The following is a 22,183-nucleotide window of genomic DNA, read 5'->3' as shown; positions in this document are numbered from 1 at the left end:
TCCCGTCGGTAATTCTATCCAGCACACCACCCAGCAAGCGGGCCCCAGCTGTCTGAAGGCAGCCACTGGCGGACTCCTCGGCTGTTTCTCCTGCGTACTCCCTTCTCTTTGGCAGGGACCTAGCAGAGGCTCGCCTGATGCTCAGCTCCAGGTAGCGTGGCCTGTCCCATTTGGTGTGGTGGAATTAACGTTGGGACGTAAGTTCTTCAAGTGCACATGTGTACCCGAAAGGAAGGGGGTCAGGACTCTTGGGGCCAAGGTGGACTGTGGGGTTTGCCTGAGGTGTGAGGGAAATAGGGCCGTTTGCAAGTAAGTACCAGAGGGGAAGGTCGGTGTAATCTCTTGTGTGGGGAGCAGGAGGGAAGTCACAGGTAATAACTTAGGGGCTCAAGGGCTGGGACATTGTACATGTGCCTGCAATGGAGGAGGGTCTCATATCACAGTGATAAATGCCATTCAAAGATGATAAATGTCAGCTCAGTGGAGAAAGGCAGGCCACGGTGCCTCTACAGTTGGAGTAATTTAAAAAGAGGAATCTAGCAATTCTGACCTAAAAACAACCTCATGGATTCACTTTTTTTGCTACCCACACACGCATATACAAACCCTCCTCACCCAGTGAGGATGCCTGGGTCCCTCCCCTGCTGTTTTTACACCAATTTTATTCTTACTTGTATCTTTACAGAAAATGGCACAGAAATCACAGGTTTAGAATACCTAGAAGTTATTACAGTTCCGTATTTCAAACACCTCGATACCCAGATTCTTTCTTCTCGCTCTATGTACATTATTTACACACCGGGGCTACAGTCTAACACTTCAAACCAAGGGGGACAAAGACAAGAAGACCCGGGGGAAAGTTCCATGAATGCAATGAAGAAGAAATCAACTTCTGATAGGGAGTTAAAACCCCAGTTCACCGTCTCAAGACTCTCTCTCTCTCTCGAGGTATCCCCTGCAGAAGTGGGTGGGAGGGTAAAGAAATGCCTTGGGGGTGAGGGGCCGTGAGCCTGGCCAGGGGTGGAGGGACAGCTGCAGAGACGCCATCAGTATGGACCGGCCCTCTCATCAGCAGGCAGGAAGAAGCCCCCAGCCCCTGCTCCAGCACAGCCGCTGTCTTATTCCAGTGGGGATGCGCCGCGGCATGCACCTGGCCTGAAGGTGTGTGCCTGTTGCTTCGTTTGGGTCTAACCCCGGCTCCTGCTTTGCTCTCCTTCAAGAGTTTCCTCATACCCTTCTTGTGACCAACCCTTGATGACTGTGTGTAGCCTCAGGCCCACTGCAGGCTGGGCTCTCTAAGAACAGCCTGGATGAACTTGAGTCAAGGTCTGCGGCTTCCCAGGGTTTCATTTAACAGCTAGATTGGGTTGCTCCAAGGCAGGGCACGTGCAAACCGGGAATCTGTGAGAAGCTCTAGGGGAAGGGTGCCTTGCACAGCGGGCCAGGGTCCCAGGCAGCATCTCAGGGGAGTTGGGATGCTTTAGAACATAGCCACAAGGGCCCGGGTAGAGCCTTTGGCTGTGGCAACAGTGCAGAGAGCCGCAGTGTCTGTGAGCAGTGCCCCTGGCTGCAGGGCACAGGCCCTGGACTAACGACAGGAATTGTTCACCGTCACACGTGGTGCTGGGAGGAACACTGGGGCAGGCTGGGTGTGGAGAAGGCAGACTCCTGAGGGTGACCATGGAGGGCATGGATGGAGGGTGGCTGAGGAGCCAGGCTGAGCCTTCCCAAGTTTAATCTGGACTCCAGGCCTCACTGATGGGGTAGACCAAAGGTCGTACCCAGGCCTGCAGGGCAGTACATTCTCACGGTGGAGACCCACACCCAGGCCCACAGGAAGGAAGAGGCTGAGGGGAACAGAGTTTGGCTGAGGCCTGGGTGCTCAGGACATGGGCCCTGGAGAGCAGGTCCTCAACCCCTGACAGGGCGGTGGCAGGCGGTGGGCTTTGAGCCTGGGGGCCGGGAGGAGCAGACCCCACAGGTGGTTAGAGCTGGGAAGGGGGCTCTGCAGCCAGAGAGCACAGTGGGGTGTGGTCTGGACAGTGAGTCACCAGGGACCGAGTGAAAGCGGCCAGAGGGGTGGTTTGGGCAGCAAACAGGCTTCTGAGGCAGGGCTGCTGGGAAGAGGAGGATGCCGAGGAGGTCGAGGCTAGGTGGGGGCTGTCTCAGCACTGCCCAAAGCCTCGACCAGAGCTGGGTTGTGTCTGAGTCACCGGGGGTCACGGAGGGCCTGTGGGGCAGGGGAGAGCACCGGCCAGCACCACAGGCCCCTGAGAAGAGCGGAGTCCTGGGGCCGCAGGGCCAGCGCACCCTCGACCTAAGCCACGTCCTCGAGCTGCGGCGGACTCAGCTTGTCCACCGGCCTGTCTTCGTCCCCGGCCTCCTCGTCCGGCTCCTCGGCACTCCGGGCCCGGCTGCTGGGCCCCGACACAGTCCCCAGCACTTTGGTGCTGTGCTCCTGAGCTCTGGCGCGCAGCGCCGCAATGCTGTTCTCCCTCAGTTCCTCCTGGGACAGGGCTGCCGCCGGGGCGTCGGCGCCCCGCTCCTCCGGCTCCACCTGATCCAGCTTGGGCAGGGCCTGGCGCTCCCCCTCGGGCTTCCTCCCCGACTCGGCTGCCGCCTCCAGCGACTTTTTGTGCATTCCTAAAAAGAATTGTTGGTATTCGGGTTTAGAAAAGCGCCTGGGAAAGCCATCTTGAACTGAAAACGGCAAAGATAGAGAGAGGCCAGAATTAAGGACGAGCAGAAAGCCTTCCTTCACGCACCGCAGTCACGCGAGTCCCAGGGCTGGGGCCGGGCCGGCACGGGGCTGCGGACCAGCCGCGAGGCGCCAGGCCTGCAGGGGGCTTCCTGGAGCCGAGCCCGGGGCACCTGGCCCCCTGGCGGCCTGTTCTCTCCCCTCCAGAGCACAGCATTTGCTCCCCATCCCTCCCTCCTGGGATTCCAGGTCTTAGAAGCCCAGGTTGGCTGCTGCTGCTCTCAGACATAGGCTCAGATGGCAGGTGGAGGAAGACTGCAGGTGGAGAGATTTAGTGGGAAGAAGTCCTCTGGGCAAAGCCAGAATGGTGGCCAAAGGGATCTAGGGGCAAAGGGACCCCCGCCCCCAAGAAGGACAATTTCATTCATCAGAAGCCCACCTCCCACAAGGGAAGAAAGGGTACAGACCCTGGGGCAACAGTCACACTCTCCTCAGAGGACAGAAGAGCCCACAGTCAGGGATCTGTCCAGGACTAAAGTCCCAGGCACTCAAAGGTGGGTACAAGGGATGGATACCAAGCCCCAGGCCCAGCCTGCCCTTGGAGCCGCCCAAGGGAGAGGAAGAGGCCTGTTTTGGAGGGCCTTCCTTCTGCAGGCTGCTGTGGCCAGGTCCCTTTGTTCCAGGGCTCTGTCCCCTCCTCCATGGAGCCCACTCTCCTTGCCGCAGGGGCAGGGCCCCAAGGAGGATGTGGGCTCTTACCCAGCAGCCACGGGGCACAGGAGTCCATGATACCATCCTTGGCGGACTTGAGGATGGACTCGGGCAGGGGGATGGAGTGCCGCACCATGGCCCCGTACAGCCCGTACTCCGCCATGACGCTGCTCCGGCCCCAGCACTTCTCTCGCTTCCTCCACTTGGCTCTGCGGTTCTGGAACCAGACCTGCAGGTGTAGACGGGCAGGTCGGGGTGTGCCCTGAGAGGCACTGGCCCTGGCCTCTCCCCCCATGTCTCTCTGCAGCTAGTGGCCGCATGCCCTTGTGACTGCTGGTTTCTCCAGGTGGCTGTCCTTGCTCGAGCTCACCTATCCCATGGTACCCAGGGGGTTCCTCCAGGCTCAGGGGTACCCACCAGAATGAGGACCCACGTCCTGTGAGAACACAATGGGTGAAGTGGGTCTTTCTCCCTCTCTCTTTTTGTATGGGATGGGGATGCCTCTAGGACAGAGTCTTGCAGGTGAGCAGTTCCCAGTGTGGTCCTCAGTTTGCAGCTGAGAAGCCTGACCCTGGTAGCTGTCTTACGAGTGCTCACACCTTCGGGGAATAAACAGCATCTCTTCTCTGACTTGTCGAGGGACAAATTCCTTTCCAGAACCCGGACTAGTGGTGTTCAGAGCTCCCTCTCTGCCAGGACTCCAGAGCCTAGAGCAGTCCTATGAAGGCTTCCAGGTGAGTGAGGACTCGGAGCAAAGGGCATTTCATCCAGGCATCCTGAAGCCCCAAAGCAGAGGTGGGGAGGCCCCCTGGGGCCCGAGTCGGCTCCCTCCTGTGCCCTGCCCTGCCCCGAGCTCTGCCAGGCCACAGTGCCCTCCATCATCTCCGCTCTCCACAGTTACAGACCTAACTCTGAATGGCATTTGGGGGACTTGGGCAGCCATCCCTGAGTCAGGGAAGAAAGACGAAATTCTCAGTGGTGTAAGAAGCAAATGGGAATGAGGGCCTAGGAAAATATGCTTGGGGGCACTCTCGGGGAGGTTTCTCTGGCCCCCAAACTGACTGGTGCAGGGTCTGAATGGGGAGTTGACCTGGGGGTGTCTGGAGCTCTCCAGCCCTGCGTGAAGGAGCTTCCAGGGTCCCTGCCGTGCTTGGGGGAAGGGAGAGTTCTGGGTCTCTCAAAGCAGCTTTCCTGAGACCTCCAGCAGCTGACAGGAGCCAGAGCCAGAATCAGGGGCAGCTGCACTGTCCCTCAAGGGGGCAGGAGGCCCGCAGGAAACTGGTGAGTGCTGTAAGGACCCCAGGCCAGGCCGAGCCCCTCTTGACCTTTCACAGCCCCTCGGGCCCTGTCGCCCAGGGTAGCCAGACGCCCAAGGAGCCCCTGGAAGTGGGGAACATAGGGGAGGGCAGAGGTGCTTTGGAGAAATCTATTAGTTTCCTCTGTGATTTCCATTCCCTCGCCTTGCCTTGTCCTCCCCTTCCCTCCGGGCCCCCTCCCCCGCCCTCGGAAGCGGAGGTTTCAGCTTTTGATGAAAAATTGCTCCAGCTCTATTCAGGAGGCGGCAAAAGAAGAGTCACCCCCAGGGGCAGCCCTGGGCTGATTGAAAAATAAGTTAATTTCAGTTTGAATCGATGGGCCTCAGGCACTGAAATATCACGGGAAATTAAAGCGGCTGCTCTCCCGGGAGCCGTGGCATTGACCCGCACTAATTAATGCTGGGGAGGCAGCGCGAGCTGCGCCGCGCGCTTCTCCCCCTCCCCGGGGGACCCCAAACACTTCTCATTTAACTAATTAGACGGGGAAAATTGGGTGTTAATTTGTTTAGGATTTTTTCCCCTCTTCCCCGCGGCAGCTCCCTCCCCGGCTCCGCCCCGCGCGGGGGCGCGGGAAATGAATGCGGGTCTCGTCGGCAGATGGCTGCCCCGGTCACTCTGCAATCTTCTCAGACTTGATTGCTTGATTAGGTCGTTAGCACATTAAAAAAAAAAATTGCTTGCCGTCTGGCGCTGGCGTGATGAGTGGGACGCGCGGCAGCGCCTGGGTAATTTATCTTTTTATACGGCAAAGAATTTGATTTCAATCTGCAGATATATGGGGCGCCTTTGACACCTGTTTAACTTCGCGCTGCTGACAGCTTAACCCTTTGCTGCCTCTGCCGCCAGGAGGCCCCGGCCCAGGCCCGCGGGGCTCTGAGTCGGCGCGCCCCGGCGTTTCCGCCTCCGCCGCCAGGTGGCGGAGTGAGCGCCCCGACGGCCCGCGGCAGCGTGGGCTGCTGAGCGTGGCGGGCCGCATCCGGTAGGGGGCGCCCCAGCCGCCTCTCCTCACATCCCCACGGCCCCAAACAGTCCAGGGGTCACAGATTTGCTGTGCGGGATTGCAGAAAGGCCGCACCGTCCACGCACAACGTTAAGTTGACCCACATGTGTGTAACCCTGTTTTGGCATTTCTCCATTAGCAAATAACCTTGGCCTCAGACGCCCCCAGCCTCTCTGTCCTGACATTGGCCAGAACCATTAGAAAACGATCGCTGGTCCCCCTAGCGTGGGACACACATTTGATACCACCGGGTTCTTGGGGAGCTGGAAAGCCGACGTGCAGGGTCTCCTCTGGTCCTGACCCAGACAGCCCTGAGTGACCCCTGCCCAGGAAAGAGTGTCTATAATTTGAGGGCCACTAAATGGCTGCACTCTGTGCACTGAGGTCAGAGAGCCGGGAGCGATGAGCCGCGCTGGCTCGGCCACAGTCCTGGCGTTTAGATCTCTCCCAGCATCACCTGCAGGCTCTCTGCCCGATTCTCTGCTCCACCCAGGGCCTGCCTGAGACCTCTGTCCCTTCCCATCCTCCTTCCCATTAGCGCCTGGCCACCCTCTCCTGTCTCAAGCTGCCTTCTCCCACGGAAGATCAATCTAAAAGGACTAATCCACATACAGGTATAAGCGACTTCTGGTTTCATCCACATCTCAGGGAAGACAGCAAAGAATGAACCCCTGGGTGATGGAATTCCAGGTGCCTCCTCTGACCACAGAGGGCTGGGAAGGCTCTCTTTATTAATATAAGTAAGCCATCTGCTTCCTAGTCAGGAGATGACCTTCCTGCTTGAACACAGTGCATTATACAACAAGACCACACCCCTTAACTGGAACCTGACTGCAGAATGTTTTGGATTTCAGAAAGAATAGGTGATGCATATACCACGTGTTACATAACACCCCTCAGCGGAGGCAGCACATTGTAATCAAATCCATTAGCTGGGTTCCTGCTGCAAAACCTATACATATTCACGCTCAGAGGGATAAATAAGGCCCTGTCCGGTTTTTGCCACTAATGAGTTTTGATTCCAAACTCATTTCCAGCACAGTTTGGATTTACGGATTCTGGAGAAGGCACTGTGGAGTATACAAAGGCAGAGACTCCCTCCCCCAGTGTGGGTGCCTGGGAAGGCGTGTTGCCCCTGCTTCTCCAGGATTTCATGAGCATCAGTGCTTCAGATGGGGGGTTGGGGTGGGGGACAGGCTCTCCAACAGAAAGTGTCATTACCGGAACACTCAAGAAGGGGTTGCAGACTTGAGATTCAGATCATAGCTGGGGCCCTAAAAAGAACCTGGGTCTCCTAATTTGGGGAAATGAATAACTGGTCTGCAGTTCAGTCTTGGCCTGCACACTCCCAGGGGTGTTGGTGCCAGCTGGTCGCTCAAATCAGGAGTCATCCAGACCCTGGGTTATGGGCTCCTGGAATGCCTGGCTCTCTGCTAAGACCAGATGCTGCTCCAATTTATGGAGTAAACCTGTACAGCCAAAACAATTTCTTTTTAGGACAATTGGCAGGGAAGCTGCAGCAGTGGTGCCTTGGAGGGAAGTGGACAAGGCACGTAGAATTAACCCTAACCACTCTTCATATTTGCCTTTCTCTTCCCTTCCTGGAAGCAACCAGCGTGTGTTAACAGAACTTAAAGTTTGCAAGAAGCATTGAAGTCAGCCAGTCCTGAGCCGGAATTCCCAGCTTTGACAAAAATTGCCATGTGATCTTGGGCAAATTACTTGCCTTCTCTCAATCTCAGTCTCTTTAGATATAAAAATAAGAATACCTACTTTTCAGGGCTGTTTTGAGGATCAGTGAAATAAGTGAAAGTGCCTAAAAGCAGTACTTGTCACATAGAGGGTGCTCAATAATTGCTACTTATTATTTCAGTGGAGGTGCAGAAAATCAGTGGGAGTCTCTGCCCAGGGGACGGGTTAATCATTGGCATTACCTGCCCCTCTGGCCTCCTCCACATGCCCTTTAGTAAGGCTGGATGACAAATAGTAAGAACAACAGCAAATGGGGGGGGGATGTGGGGAGCAAGGACAGAACTAACCTTCAGACTGTGAGATTTTAATACAGATAGCCTCTAGTTTCCCCTCTAGGCATCTGGAGGGTCAAACAAACACCCCTGCAAACTCTCCCCACATTTCTAATATACTCCAAACCCCCGATGCACAGATGCAAGAGAGCACCAGGCAGAGCCCCGCCCTCACTGCAGGGCGGCTGCGATCAATAGGGAGCTAGAAAACCAAGGCTGGGGCCCCTGCTCTGTCTCCAGCTGCCTTTGTGACCTTGGATGCATTTCTTAACCTTTCTGACTTCCAGTCCCTCATCTGCCTGTGATATCACTTCCTCACGGGTTTGTTGTCAAAATCACACAAACGGTGCATGGGAAATGCCTGACACCTAGTAAGAGCTAGAAAACTTTGGATGGATGCTGTATGAGTTCTGTAGGTGAATGTGCAACGAGATGACACTTTGCCTTCCAACAAATGGTCTGTGACACTTTTTGCATAAAGCCCGGTCCTCCCATCTCTCACCTTTGAGATCGCTTTGCAGCATTTGGGCCCTTTTCCCTACTTGGTCTCTTGGCTCTGACAGGCCCAAAATATTCTTGCAGTCCCTCTTCCACTCACTTCCTTGACTGCCCACTTTCTAGAAGAGACCGCTCCTCTTCATGGGAGAGCCTGCGTCAAGGTGCTTGAGGATCAGAGCCCTGCCTTACAATTCAGGGCCCTGAGTTCCTGAGAAGGGACCTAAAAGTGATGCCCAGAATCACCAGGTTTGAAGTCCCAGGCAAAGATGAGTCGAGAAGGTCTTCCCGCTCTGGAAAGAGCCTGGATTTCCTGGTGCATTTCCCTTCAAAGGTGATGCCTCACCAGCTCTGAGGAAGCCCAGGTGGGATGCCTCTGGCTGTCAACAGCTGCTCTGGCAGGTGCCTCCACGGGTCCTGAGATCTTGTGCCTCCAGGGATGCACTGGGCCTGGGGGAGGGCTCCTTGCTGAGCTCATCTGCTGCAAGGGCGCACAGCAGTCAGCTCAGGCACCTCTGCCAGCTCTCTCTCTCATATGCATGAGCGGGTGTGGCTGGGTTGTCATCCCACGGCTCCTGTCTGGCAAAGCTCCCATCCCTGGACCCCCACAGGATGACCTGCCCAGGGCTCCTTCCCTCAAGGATTTTTCAGGAAACCTTCTGCAGACCTTCCAGGATTGCGCCCCCCGCCAGGAGACATGGAGGCATCGTGCACAATCGGATGCTTTTTGCACATTCTGGTCACTTGGCTACCCCAGACCCAGTCCTCTACTCTCGCCCCTGCCATCAGGCCTGGTTTTGTCATCCATGCGGCAGCTTCCATCACATTCACCTGGCGTCTCCTCTCTCCTCTAGCTGGAAGCTGATTAATTTGGGCTCATTGCTGGTGTGATTTAACGACTTCACATTCCATAACCACTCAGCACTTCTGACACCGTATTTCAGCACACCCTTTTCAGTCCCAGCTTCAGGCTCAGAGAAGCCTGGCCTGGCTGCAGCCCCTGATGGCCACTAGGGGGCACCTCTGCCCACTCTTCCTGGGAGCCAGCCCCAAGCAGCATCCGTCCCTGCACACCTGACAGGTCATCTTGTTCCCCAGACCATCTTGTCACCCAAAACTCCACTTTCTCCCACTTACATTAACCCACTCAAAACACAGAAACTCCTTTCCTGAGTCTTCGACCCAGCGTTTTTACACTGGCTGCACACAATCACCCGCAGAGCTTTAAAAACATAGAGGTGCCTAGGCTCCACACAAAACCAATTAAGTAAGAATTGCTGGGTGTGCGAGCCCTGCATGGATATGTAAGAGCCCTGTGGCTATTTTGTGACTGCCGATCTGTGCAGCTTGGGGAAGATACTCAATAATACTGTAATAACTATATGTGGTGTGAGGTGAGTTCAAGACTTATGGGAGCGATCTCTTCGTAAGTTATACAAATGTGTAGCCACGGCTGGCGTGGCTCAGGGGGTTGAGTGCTGGCCTGTGAACTGAAAGGTTGCCGGTTCGATTCCCAGTCAGGGCGCATGCCTGGGTTGCGGGCCAGGTCCCCAGCTGGGGGCGTGGGAGAGTCAGCCGGTTGATGTGTCTCCTTTCACACATTGATGTTTCTTTCCCTCTCTTCCTCCCTTCCTCTCTCTATAAACATATAAATAAAATCTTTAAAAAAATGTCTAACCACTAGGTTGTACACCTGGATCTAGTATAACATTAAATGCCAACTGTAATTGACAAATAAAAAAAATTTTAAGCTGCTCAGTGATTCTAATAAACACCCCAGGCTGAGACACACCGCAACCCTTTCCCATCTGGGTGCCTCTCTTCTAACTTCTGGAATATAATTTCCCAAAACTCCATTCCCTCCCCTTGGTCAGGGACCACTTTAAAGAAGGCAGAATCAAACAGCACTGGCCAGAGAAGCCAAACTCCGCCGGCCATGCACACCAAGCTGCGAAGCCTGGGGGTGAGATGTGGGCTCGGTTCGCTTTGCATGTCCACCTCTCTGCCGTGCAGGCATTTTTAATAAGTACGATTTTTGTCAGAAAAGAATACGGTAAACAAATAAGTGAATATACGTATACACCCCGATCTTATAATTCTAGGAGCGGGTGACCTCACAGAGGAACAAAAGTCAGCCTGGAAACCTGCTTCCTCTTCCCCAGAGCTGACACCTGGCAGGGGCTTCCAGAACGCCAGTCCCAGCATTTTCCGTGGCCACCAAGAGGACTACGTCTCCGAGTCCGGTGTGGAGACTCAGAATCTCTTCTTTCTCCAACAACACACCACGCCCCTCCTCCTCAACACAGAGAGCTGTCGAGCGGAGCTGCTTACTGTCCAAGCCCTGAGGCAGAGGAAGCAGGTCATTACAGAGGGGCCAGCGGCCACCACTGCTGCGGGCATTGATTACCCGGGTTTGTGTAGAGAGGCATTCCAGGTTCCCTCAGGGGCTCTCACGGGACAGTAGTTGAGTACTGGGTTTGAATGCAGTCTGCTCCTCATTCACCTCTCAGCCCCTCATTGTCCACGTCCGGAAAATGGGGGTAAGAAGAGCATCTAACGCCTGTGGCTGCTGTGAGGATCTAATGAAACGATTTTAATTAAATGGAAAGCACTTAATATCTGGTCAATGGAAGTACTTAATGATGCCAGTAGTAACAATGCTTTTGCTAAATTGGCATTTGGGGAAATATTATTACTGTTATTTTACCAATGAGTAATTAGAGGCTCAGAGCTTGGCTTGCTGGCAGGGAAACGAAGCACAAGAGTGGGTGTGTTGGACTTTTCGTGTCCACGCTGGGCTCTCATTAGATATAAGGCAGCAGATCTCAGATGTATTCAGGGGTTTACTTTTTTTTTTTTTAAGATTTTATTTACTTATTTTTAGAGAGAGGGGAAGGGAGGGAGAAAGAGAGGGGGAGAAACATCAATGTGTAGTTGTCTCTTGCACGCCCCCTATTGGGGACCTGGCCCACAACCCAGGCATGAGACCTGACTGGGAATTGAACCAGCAACCCTTTGGTTTTCAGGCCTGCACTCAATCCCCTGAGCCACTGCAGCCAGGGCCAGGGGGTTAGTTTTTTTACAGATGAGGAAACTGAGAGATGAGAAGTGACCTGGCTTCTGCTAAGCCTGGTGGGTATCAGAGCCAGAATGAAGATTCGGGTCCTTGACAGCCAGTCCAATAATCTTTCCATCCCACCTTGAGAACGTCTGACTTCAGACGTGGAGATTCTAATAACTGCCCTCCCCACCCCCACCCCCACATCCCCTAACACACACACAGAGGCCTCTGGCTGAAAGCTGGGGGGGATCGGCTCCGGAGTGGTAGCTTTCCATCTTTAGGTGCCCATTCCCACCTCAGCACTTAGAGAGGAAATGACTGGATGGGTGGCCGTGTGGTGAAGCAAGGGTTCCGGAGTCTGAAGGGACTCAGGACTGCATTCTGGCCTCTGCACCCATCAGTGAAACGAGAATAGTAGTAGCACCTAGCTCACGGGCGCCCTGATTCCTTGACAACATACGTGAACTGTCTCTGGAAGGAAACAAAGGAAACCGGTCACCACTGGAGGGGCTGCTGGCGGGCGGCGGGAAGACTCGTGTTTCACCCCACTGAAGAAGCAATTTCTTTATGAGTGAGTTTTTTTGTTTTTTGTTTTTTAAATAGTCCCTGGTGCTCAATAATATTGGTTATTTTTATAAAGAAGTGCTGCCCTGGCTGCTGTGGCTCAGTGGATTGAGCGCCGGCCTGGGAACCAAAGGGTGGCCAGTTCCATTCCCAGAGGAAGGCCTATGTGTGGGTTGCAGCCAGGTCCCCAGTAGGGGGTGCACAAGAGGCAACCACACAATGATGTTTGTCTCCCTCTCTTTCTCCCTCCCCTTCTCTAAAAATAAATAAATAAATAAATAAATAAATATTATTTTTTAAAGAAGAAGATTTGACACAGGCCTCCCACCTGACCTCAAACTATCTCTTGTCTCTCAGCTTCAGGTCAAAGCACAGGCCTCAGACCCAAGCAGGAGGGGGTGAACAAGTGGGTTTTGGATGCAGACCTAAGTCCCTTTGTCCCCCACTTATTAGTGGTGTGGCTTTGGCAAATCACTATGCCTCAGTGTCCTCAGTAACGAAAGGAGGCCAGTGGTCTCTACCCCAGCAGTTGCCCCCAGGATTTACGCAAAGCCGAGTGAGCACTGGGCACATGAGACACAGCACACACATGGCTCCCGGTATCTGCAGGAGCCACCACCGCCCCACCTTACAGATCAGGGCTCGGGGGCTCAGGGGCTCGGGAAGGGGGGTGACTTGTCCAGCGCCACTCAGCTGGCAAGTGGCAAGGCCAGGACTCACACCCAGGCAGTCTGGTGTCTGGTTCCAGAGTGGGTGACCCGTAACCACCAGACCCCCTGCCTCGCCTGCACACACTGCGTATTTCAAACAGCCAGCGCCCGGACACTGCTCTGTAAATTATAGCCGTGGTTGTGGTTGATACATGCTAAGGCCTTTTCCAGGCCACTTGGTGAACCATTTAGGGACAGGACTGCCTGGGGACAGCTCACAAACACCTTCTGGGGCCAGCATTTAGCCAAAGAACCACGCAGTGCCCAAAGACTTGGAGAGAGTCTTGCCTCAGCTCTCCCACACGCTCACATTCCACAGCCAAACTCACAGCCCTGGGCAATCAGCTTACTCCCGGCCCAGCTCCTCCTGATGGCCCTGGGGGCTTCAGGCACCAGCCCACAGACACCCCCCAGGGAACATAAGGAACCCAGTGCTGCCCACATGCTGAGGCATTTATAGCAACAGTTACAAACACTCCCACCCGCCATCACCAGAGCCAGACAGGTTTTAGGACGACCCAGTGCAAGGGACAAGCTGCTCCGTCCTTCTGGTCAGTAGTGCCAATGTGGGGCCTACCAGCAGGGAGTGCGTAAGCGCCCGCCCCATCCAGACACTTGTGATAGCCAGCTCTGTGCTCATGGAGGCCAGGCAGAGGTCCCCCCCCCCACCACATCCACTGGATTGGGCCCTGGTTTACACGTGCTCACACACACACACACACAATTCAGAGTCAACACCCAGCCTTACCCCACGGATGCCCACTGCTGGGGGAGACGGGAGGTGAGGGATCCAGGCCATCCTGTGTGATGCACAGATAATCCGATTACGAATAATTGAGCTTATTGTTAGTGTCGGTGTCTAAAGCCATTAACAGGCATTCCAAATAGATTTCCAAGGGAGAGAAAGGCTCTTCTGGAAAAGCAGCTCATGCCTCATTTCCATTCTCTGGTTCTCCAGTGAGAGAGCACAGAGCCACCCACCTCGCCTTGTGTGGCTCCTTCTCTAGCCCCGCCCCCTACCCCCAACACACCGCCCACCTGGAGACAAAAAAGACCACCACCAGGAGGAGCTTGGAGCAGAGGGGTTTCAGGAAGTCAGGCCCTCATCTCCCAGCCTCCGTAGTGAACTACTCTGGACCACTCAGGTGATGGGGGCAGCTTTCAAGTAAGGCTGTGACCCAGCTAAGGCAAATCTGAATATTTCGGTAATGTTCCTCCCATGCCACTCACTCTTCCTCCTCATGGAGGCCCCGTCTAGAAATCATCAGACTTCATCTTCTCCCAGAGAAAGGATTAAGCAGCCCCACTCCTGCCCAGCTGGTGATGGGGAGGGTGTGTGTGTGTGTGTTCTGGACTTGGGAAGGTCCTGTCGCTAATGAAAGGAGGCCCTGCGCCAGCACAGCCCAGGATGCCTGGCCCAGATCAGTGTTGCGTGCTGGTATGGACAAAACTCTCCAGGAGAGGACGAGGGCTTAATGAGCCACACCTGCAAGAACCTGTCCCCCGCCACATTCTGGGCCAGACCGGGAGAAGTAAAGGATCAGGAGCTCAGGGTAGAGCCAGCTGTTGGGTTGTGAGCTGAGGAAGGAGCCTTAGGGGGATGGAGGCGAGGGGAGCAGGAAGGGAGGCAACCACTTTCTGTGGGGAGGTGAGCAGAGGGAAGGGGGATGGACTGGGGTCAGAGCTAGAAGTCACTCTTCCCAGGTACCCAGAGAGGCCTGGGGCCACCTCTGGCCTTAGAACAGACAGCTGTGCTGAGGGGACATCTGCCGCAACAGAGACCACGCTCAGACCCCAGGACCTACCCTAACTCCTTCTCCCTCCAGAGCCCCGCAGAGTCTGTGAACTACCCCTCAGGAAGCCTGCAGTCTGGAACAGCGGGCCAGGCCACATTTGCTAAGTCTCTTGTCCCCCAGAGGTGCCCACCTCACAAGGTTGGTGTTCAGCAAATACCGAGCTATTCTTCCTGAGAACGTAACCACAGGCAAGCAGGTGCTCACAGCAAGGGGGTTGGAACCTGGGCCACCCACGTCCCCGAGAATGGGGCACGTGGGAGAGAGAGGGACTCAGGGCTCTGCTACCTGTATCCTGTCTTCCGGCAGCTCCGTTTTCATGGCCAGCATCTCACGGGCATAGACGTCGGGGTAGTGGGCCTCGTTGAATGCCTTCTCCAGCTCCTCCAGCTGGTAGGAGGTAAAGATGGTCCTGAGGGAGGCAAAACCCAACACTCAGGGCCCTGGAGACGGCACGGGCCTGTCCCAGAGGGGACAGAGTGGCCCTTCCCTGTGGCTCTTGGCCAGACCCCAAACCCAGGGGCTCAGCACAATCAGACACAAACTCTCTCACACACTCACATACACACACTCTCATGTGCCCACATGCACGTGCACACGTTCACACTCACACTCATCACTTAACCCTCTAGACTTTCCCTCACTCACCGCTGAGGGCCCACACTACCCTTCTGGTGTGTGTGTGGGGGGGCATTATTTCAGCCCTGGGAGGCATTTCATTATAGGAATCTTTCTGAAAGTGCTTTTGGGGGGAAAGGTGTTCCTATAGAAATTTTAGAAAACCTCAGAGAGCCCTCTTCCTCCTCCCTCGCACAGGGCAAGGGCACACCAGGTAGCCAAATGCCTCAGCCCCACTGGGACCTGCTCCCTGGGCTCCTCTCAGGGACAGAGAGTTGACCTTTCAAATGGCCCTCCAAGTTCTAAGACTCACCAGGGGATCAAATGCAGCTGCAACCCCAGCGCTGGTGCAACTGAGAGCTGAGTTTCCCACCCTTCCAGCCCACCCCAACACTCCGCCCTCCTCGCCAGCCAGGACCCACCAGCTCCTTAAAGCTGCTCTCCGAGCTGGTGGGGTGGGAACAAGAGGGGGAGAGCGCCCCGTCCCTTCCTGTGCTCAGAATGCAAGGGCCACATTCCAGCCACCCCCCCCCCACACTCAGTGGCCCACCTGTGGGGGGCACTCAGGGGCGTTCCACTCAGGTCCCTGTGAGAGGACATACCTCCACAGCCCCCAACCCCACAGAGCAGTTCACACGGACCTGCTGTGGGTCGAACTGCTTTCAGAAGCTGGTAAAAGCGACACCCTCTCACCCTAGGAAATCATGCAGATGAATATGCTCCAATACACAAAATTCCGCCTCCAACATTAGGGGCTCCTAGACCTCCTTTCTGGAATAAGCACACTATACACCCACTCACAGACACAAATTCTTCTCTTTTCAGCTCTTAAATTTCACCAAGTTCTTGGTGGCCTTTATCTTGCACCCCCATCAAGGAGCCAACAGGCAGAAGAGTCCAGATTCTACAAACTCACTTAGAAATCTGGTACCTCCCTTGCTAAGACTCTGGGATTTGGACCCTGGGGCCGGCACAGGGGTTTGGGGTCCCTCGCAGCTACCCTCGCCCTCAGCCGACGCAGGAAAACGTACAGAGTTAAGCTCCTACATGTCTTGTGCAGATGTCACCTTTAGTATCTTGGGGGTTAGTGCAGGGGATTGTGAGGAAGAAGGATTCTGCTCTTTATAGAAAATGACGGGCGTGATTCTAAATTGTTCCTCCTCCTCTCCTGGGGGCCCAGGAGGAAATGCTGATGGAAACAGAAAGGGGTTTCTTCAGAATTTTGAAGACCTGCTGCTTTCTATTTTTCTCCTGCCCCCTACTGAAGGGCCCCGACACAGATCATCAAAACAACCAAAACATGCGAGGTCTTTTCAAAACTAGGGAAACTGAGGCACTTAGGTGTTGCGGCCAGAGCCAAAGAGAAGAGCTGAGGATAGGTCCTTTAACATCGTTCAAGCGCCAGTCTCTGATTAGGAGAGCCCACACCCCAGACAAAGCCTCAAACCCCCCAACTTCCCCCATCCCTGTCTCAGACCCAGTCCAAGTGTGGATGATGCTGACACGCTCCCCAGGGAACCTCCCTGCGCCCCCACAATGTGACCCCAAAACCCTGCTCCTGGCTCTCTGCAGGAAACCAGACGTTCCCGCTTCCCACCATATCCTGCCTGAGCTTCCCCGGGAAAGCGAAGAGGAAAACCGGGGACTCCCACGGCTGCTGGGAGCCCTCTCTAACCTCTGCCATGCCACCTGTGTTTCTGGGAAATAAAACAATGCCCATGTCTCACCCCCAGATTCCAGGGGCTCTTCTCTGAAATCCCCAAAGGAGAGAAGCTCAGGAAAGCACATTTTTAAAAACTAATTGGAAACTGAACTGGCAATCAGTAGCCATTCTCCTCTCGCCACAAATCTGCCCCCTTCACGCGCCCGACATAGCCAGAAACCCAGGGCAGGTGGCAGGCTGCTGTTCTCCCTCGCTGGGAGCCCAGAGGTTTCCTGCCACTCTCCCAAAGGCTTCCCTGGGGGAGAAGGTGGCAGGTGAGGACTGAGGGTCGGGAACCTTAAGCATGGACTTTGGGCTATGGGTCAGCCAGCTCCAAGTGCCACACAGGGAGCTGGCCGGGTGCAGAAGCTCTGTTGGGCACCCCGAGTGTGGGACATGCTTTTCCCAGGGCTCTTCTTGCCGTGGGAACCCCTCCCCCGCCCCCCGAATTAGCACAGCTCAGCCTGACTTGTACCTGTGCTCCCATCCTGGTCTGGTCCCTGTCCCCAGACCCAGAAGCTGGCAGGATTGCCCCCCCCAGGGCCGGCAGGAGATGGGTGCGTAAGAGGATTTAATGGATATTCGTTGGGAAATTGAATGTAAAAAAGGACCCAGGATGGGGACTAAAAATTTTTCCGTTTAAAATCCAGCAAACTAAACAAAAACAAACAGCTGCCTGAAAGGATCAAACCGAGCAACCAAATCCAAGTTCACCCCCATTCAAGCGGGAACCCGTTGTGGTCTGAGAGGGGGGAAGCGCCCTTTGAAGAGGTGGGGGTCCATAGTGGGGTTTCCGGAAGCTAAGGAAGAGGGAAGCACAGAAAAGGCCCGAGAGAAAGGGTGCAGACAGGCTGAGAACAAATTGGGGCGAAGAGGGTGAGGAGGAGCGGGCAGGATGGGGCAAGCCCCGGGCGGGGCGCGGGAACCGGCCCGAGAGCCAGCGGAACCCTGCGGCGCCCCTCCTGGGCCCCCGGCACAGAGAGGTTTGGGGTAACAGACCCGGGGAGAGCGCCAGGACGGCGCCCGGTAGCGGCACTCGCAGAAAGTCAGGCAGACCTTTGGTTCTTGCCCCTTTATTTCCTCTAGAAGCTTCTGGGGAATTTACACGAGGAACTGGTAGCCCACGGGTGCTGATGCTTAAGGCGTGCGGATCTGGGGTGAGGGGGCTTCTTTCCAGGATGCACCTTTCCGCACAGATTGCATTTTAACTTTGTGCAAGTAATGCCTATTTAAAGACGTATTAAAAAAACCAAAACCTCTCTATTTAGTCTGTACCCCAGTGCAGCCCACTCCACTCCAACTAGGGCTGGTGGGGTATCCAGTCCACACAGTCTCCTGTCTCTTCCCATTTTACAGACAAGGAAACTGAGGCTCACAGAAGAAAAGCTACCTTTCCAGGACCACAAAAGACAAGAAGCCTAACGGGAAAATTCCCATCAATGCAGAAATCACGCTCTAGATTTGGGGAACGGTGGGAGCAGGAAGGCAGCGGGGGGGGGGGGGGGGTCAGCACTGGGACCGTGGGAGAGGAGTGGGGCCGGGCAGAAGGCAGAGGAAGCGGCTTGGGTGGGAGATGAGGACCCGGCTGCCCGCCGCTGGGTGTGCGCGGCTCTCCAGCGGTGGGGATGCCGGGACGCATCTGGGGTCCGCCAGCCCCTCTCTGCCTCTGGTTTCTGGCTGGGGCCTTTCCTTTCGGTGCCGCTTCCCCCGCGGCCTCTCGTCATCCTGGCCGGGCGCAGCCGGGCGCCAAGGCCCGGGAAAATGTCCCCAAATAACGCCCACTCTCCTCGCCCGGGCGCAGCCTTGGACCTCACATCTGGGGCGACGAAAATAGGGTTCGAGAGACCCGACCCCCAACCAGGGGATGGCGGGGGTGGGCGAGCAGGAGAAGTAGCGGAAGAGCTTTAGGGGCCTTACCTGTGTCGCCGCTTCTTCCGTTTCTTGGTCTGGTTTAAAGCTGATTTGGACATTTTTCGGTCGCTGGAGGAAACATCTTCAGAATCTGAAAAGCGGGCGGAGGCACATGCGGCAGAATGGGGGGCGCGCTGGGCAGGGCTCGGGAACGTCAGGTGTCCCACACTGGCCAGGGCCCCAGCTCGGGCCGCCTCCGGGAGCGGCGGGGACCTGCTCTGTCTCCCTGGGAAGCCCTCCTCGAGGCTGCCCCATCTCTGAGCCCAGGCTGGCCCTACCCACCCCGGCGCCCCGTCCGGAGGTTTTGAGCAGATTTCGTTGTAAAAGAGGCACAGGCCCCAGCGCTGTAGGAGCAGGGATAGCGGGGGAACGAGGCAGCCCAAAGGGGTGTCGCGGAGACCCCCTGGGGCGCTCCGGGCTCCACGCCCTGCCCTGCGCTTGCAGCCCCATCGCGCCGGGCCCAAAAATTGGCCCCAGGGAGCGGAGTTAGGGCGCAGGGAGCTGGGTACCGGGAAGGGCTGGGGTCTCATCGGCACAGCCCCTTTTTCAGAGCCCGCACAACGCGCCCCCGCTCGAGCCTGGAGACTGTGCGGCGCGACACTTTTCGTTGCCCCTCCAAATAAAAATAAATAAAACGGTAACGAAGAATCGGGGGAACTGCCGAGCGCGCTGGGACGCCAGGCCGGGCAACTGGTCCGGGGAGGGCGCGGCGGGGTCACCCAGGGGCTCGCGAACCCGCGAGGCTCCGGGATCCGATTCCCTGTGGCGCTTAGGTGGAATCAGATCGAGGCCGCTTCAGCCGCCGCGTTGGCCGGGTTGTCCAAGCTCGTGGGGCGAAAAATAAACCCTGACTGACCAACGCGGGAGTTTGGCCCGGAGAAACGGAGAAAGGGAAAGACCACTTTGGGCACCTGGGCGGGAGCCGAAGCTGGCACCCGCTCCCGGCCTCCAGCGCGCGGAACCGAATCAAGCTCCAGGAGAGCGGGTCGTCGGGGAAGCTGGGGCGGGGGCGGAGTAGAGAAACTGGGGCCCCAGCCCGCCTCACGGGCTCTGACACTCCAAGCCCTGTGTCCAGTGGACCCTCGGCTGGCGCCACATCAGAGCCGGGACCCACGCCAGGACGAGAGAACGGCGCGGCGGCCCGAAACGCTGGGGACGACACCCGGCGGCGCCCGGAGCATCCCCCCGACCCTCGCCCCGGCGCGCGGGCCCCAGGCCGCGGTGCGACCCTTCAGCCTGGCACGAACTTTTGCGCCCAGAGAAGGCCTTGCGGTGCAAGCGAGAGCCGACGGCGTGGGGTCCCGGCTCTCGCCGCGAGTCAGGTAGCCACGCAGCCTTGCCCTCACCTACCAGAGCTGGCCGTCTGGCTAGTGTCCAGCGGCCCCGACGCTCTGCCCAGCGGCTGCAAATGGACGCTCTGCGGGTCGGACAGCACTTCCAGGAAGGTGGGCTGCGCGTAGAAGCCGGGGAGTCCCCCGGGCCCCAGCAGCCCCATGCTGCCCACTCCCGCAGGGCTGAGCACGGAGCGCGCCGCCAGCAAGTGCCCGGAGGCCAGGCCGTCGAGGGCAGCGCGCGGGTGGGAGCTGGGGGGCTCCTTGTTCAAGCCCAGGATCTCCTGAATGCCGAAGCCGGTGCACCTGGCCGGGGCGCTCCCCGAGGTACTCTTGGCCACTGTCTCGGATTTGGGCTTGCTCAGCGCTTCTCCCGCTTTTCCCGTCATCTCCCGGCTCTTTGGAGGGGCCGAGGCCGCGGGTCTTTAGCTCCCCCCACCCCCCCGCCGGGCTCCCCGCTTCGCGAAGGTGGTCCCAGGTGCCCCCTCCGGTGTCTAATGCTCTGGAGCCCCAAGGAGATTCCCCTTTTATCCAACCAGGCGGCAGCCCAAGTGGGGTCAGAGCTGAGCAGCCAATCACCGGGGCCAGGAGCGATTAGGAATTCCAAAAAGCTGGTAGCTCCCGCGGCCGGCAGCAAGCACCAGGGGCCAGGGCGCTGGGGGCAGGACGCCCAGGAGCGGGGACCCCCGGGGTCTGAGTGGAAACAACAAAGTTCAGGGTGGTTCCAGGAGGCAGGGTGGCTTGGGATTCTGGCCAGAGCCTGGCTGAGCCATGTCCCTGGGGCCGGGTGGGAGGATGGGCCCAGGGCAGCTGCTAGTCCTCCACCCTCCCTCAACTGCTTTGCAGGTTGGCAGGGTCAAAGAAAGCCCAAACACAGGCCCCTGTGCAAGGCAGAAGGAGGGAGGGCAAGCGCCCTGGGCAGAGTGTGTGGCGACAGTGGTGAGAAGGGGACAGGGTGTGAAGAGGCTTGTCCCCTGTACGGGTCGCAGTGCCTAGTTCAGAAGAGCAGCTCAGTAGGTGTTGGCCCAGCGAATAAGTGAATGACAAAGGGGCCAGCAATAGGGGTCCACTGTGCCAAGTATACAGCCGGTTTTAAAAGATGTTTCTTGCCTTGAAGACGCCCTGTTAGGGGAGATTGAAACAGGGCCAGTTGCTGTAGGCAGAGACGGGAAAACCAGGCTGAGGAGGAGATTCCATTCAGGATTTCTTGACCAGTCAGTCAGCAGACAAACCCGAGAGTGAAACCTCCTAACTACCCCAAGCTCGCTGCCTCAAAGTCTAACACTCTTCGTGGTTGGCATGCACCAAATTGAGAAGTGAGAGGAGGCCCTATAGGATGTGGGAACCAAGACCTTGCTAACAAGGCTACTCCGAACTGGGGCTTTGCTCACTGCCACCTGGTCCACACAGGAGCCAGGACTAGGCTGGGGCGTCTCTCCATGCAGGAGGCATCTGGGCATGGTGTCCCCCCAAAATGCCATGCCTACTGTGCACCTCTGAGGCCCCAGCCCCTTTGCATGGCATAATCGCTGGTCCTCACAAGAACCCCATTAGCACCTTGGTTCCATGTAGCTGCTCTTACTTGCTACTCTTACTTGCAGACTCGGGGGTATGTAGTCTTGAGGCATCCTTTCCTGTGGCACCACTCACATAGACAACAACGTGAATGGTGCCCCCTGGAGTTGTGCAAAGCAATGGCTTTGATCCCAGATAAGAATTTCTATCCCCATTTTATGAAGGTGGAAACAGGTTCTCAGAGAGCTTAGGTGACTCGTTCTAGGCTACCGAGCTAGTAAAGCAGCAGAGGCCAGGCTCAACCTCACGTGAGTCTGGTGTCAAAAGTTGTTCTCTTTTGACTCCATCTCTCTCGGCCTCCTCTCCATGCCAGCCTGCCATGGAAGGATGAATAGGGATGTTATGTTAATGGCGTCTGTCAGGTCCCTGACTTATCACGGGACATCCACGATGAGCCAGATGCCAGCCGACGGGCAAGGACGTGAGTGATGGGAAACAAGTGTGTGAGTGAGGGAAGCTCGGCCCTTGCCAGGAGGTGAAGATGAAAAACCTCTTGCCCAAACCCCATGTCTGAAGCTGCCGGTTTCCACTCCCAGGAAGACAGTTGCCAGTTTACCCCAGGAGGTCGGGGATGGGGACAACCCCAGGCCCTCCGAAGCACTCTTGCCAGGGGGCTACAGGTGGAAGGAGGGCAAGGTGCTGGCACCACCTGCAGCCAGTCCCACGCTTGCAAC

General features: G+C 56.6%; 1 protein-coding gene across 2 annotated transcripts; it reads right to left on the bottom strand.

Annotated features, from left to right (window-relative positions):
- On the bottom strand, window positions 1–20,396 carry VSX2 (visual system homeobox 2). 2 transcript variants are annotated; one of them, XM_045201167.2, is made up of 5 exons: window positions 19,954–20,396; window positions 18,610–18,694; window positions 14,661–14,784; window positions 3,458–3,638; window positions 1–2,700 (listed from the first exon to the last, which is right to left on the bottom strand). In XM_045201167.2, the coding sequence occupies exons 1-5, from the start codon at window positions 20,321–20,323 to the stop codon at window positions 2,318–2,320; spliced, it is 1,143 nt and encodes a 380-aa protein (XP_045057102.2). In that variant the 5' UTR covers window positions 20,324–20,396; the 3' UTR covers window positions 1–2,317. The 2 variants fall into 2 exon arrangements, with proteins under 2 accessions (XP_045057102.2, XP_024423022.2); XM_024567254.3 differs by having other exon boundaries at window positions 1–2,643.
- Window positions 20,397–22,183: the final 1,787 nt, after the last annotated feature.

This window comes from Desmodus rotundus, chromosome 7 (genome assembly GCF_022682495.2).
Source record: "Desmodus rotundus isolate HL8 chromosome 7, HLdesRot8A.1, whole genome shotgun sequence".
Classification (NCBI taxonomy): Eukaryota; Metazoa; Chordata; class Mammalia; order Chiroptera; family Phyllostomidae; genus Desmodus; species Desmodus rotundus.
Note: the sequence above shows the minus strand (reverse complement) of the source record. Positions and strands in the feature narration are given on the sequence as shown.

Coding starts and splice junctions, on each gene's coding strand:
- VSX2 (XM_045201167.2), bottom strand. CDS start 20,323: ATGACGGGAAAAGCGGGAGAAGCGCTGAGCAAGCCCAAATCCGAGACA. Junction 3,639..14,660: donor TGCCGGAAGACAGGATACAG/GTAGCAGAGCCC, acceptor CTACACCTGCAG/GTCTGGTTCCAGAACCGCAG. Junction 2,701..3,457: donor CTGTGCCCCGTGGCTGCTGG/GTAAGAGCCCAC, acceptor TGCCGTTTTCAG/TTCAAGATGGCTTTCCCAGG.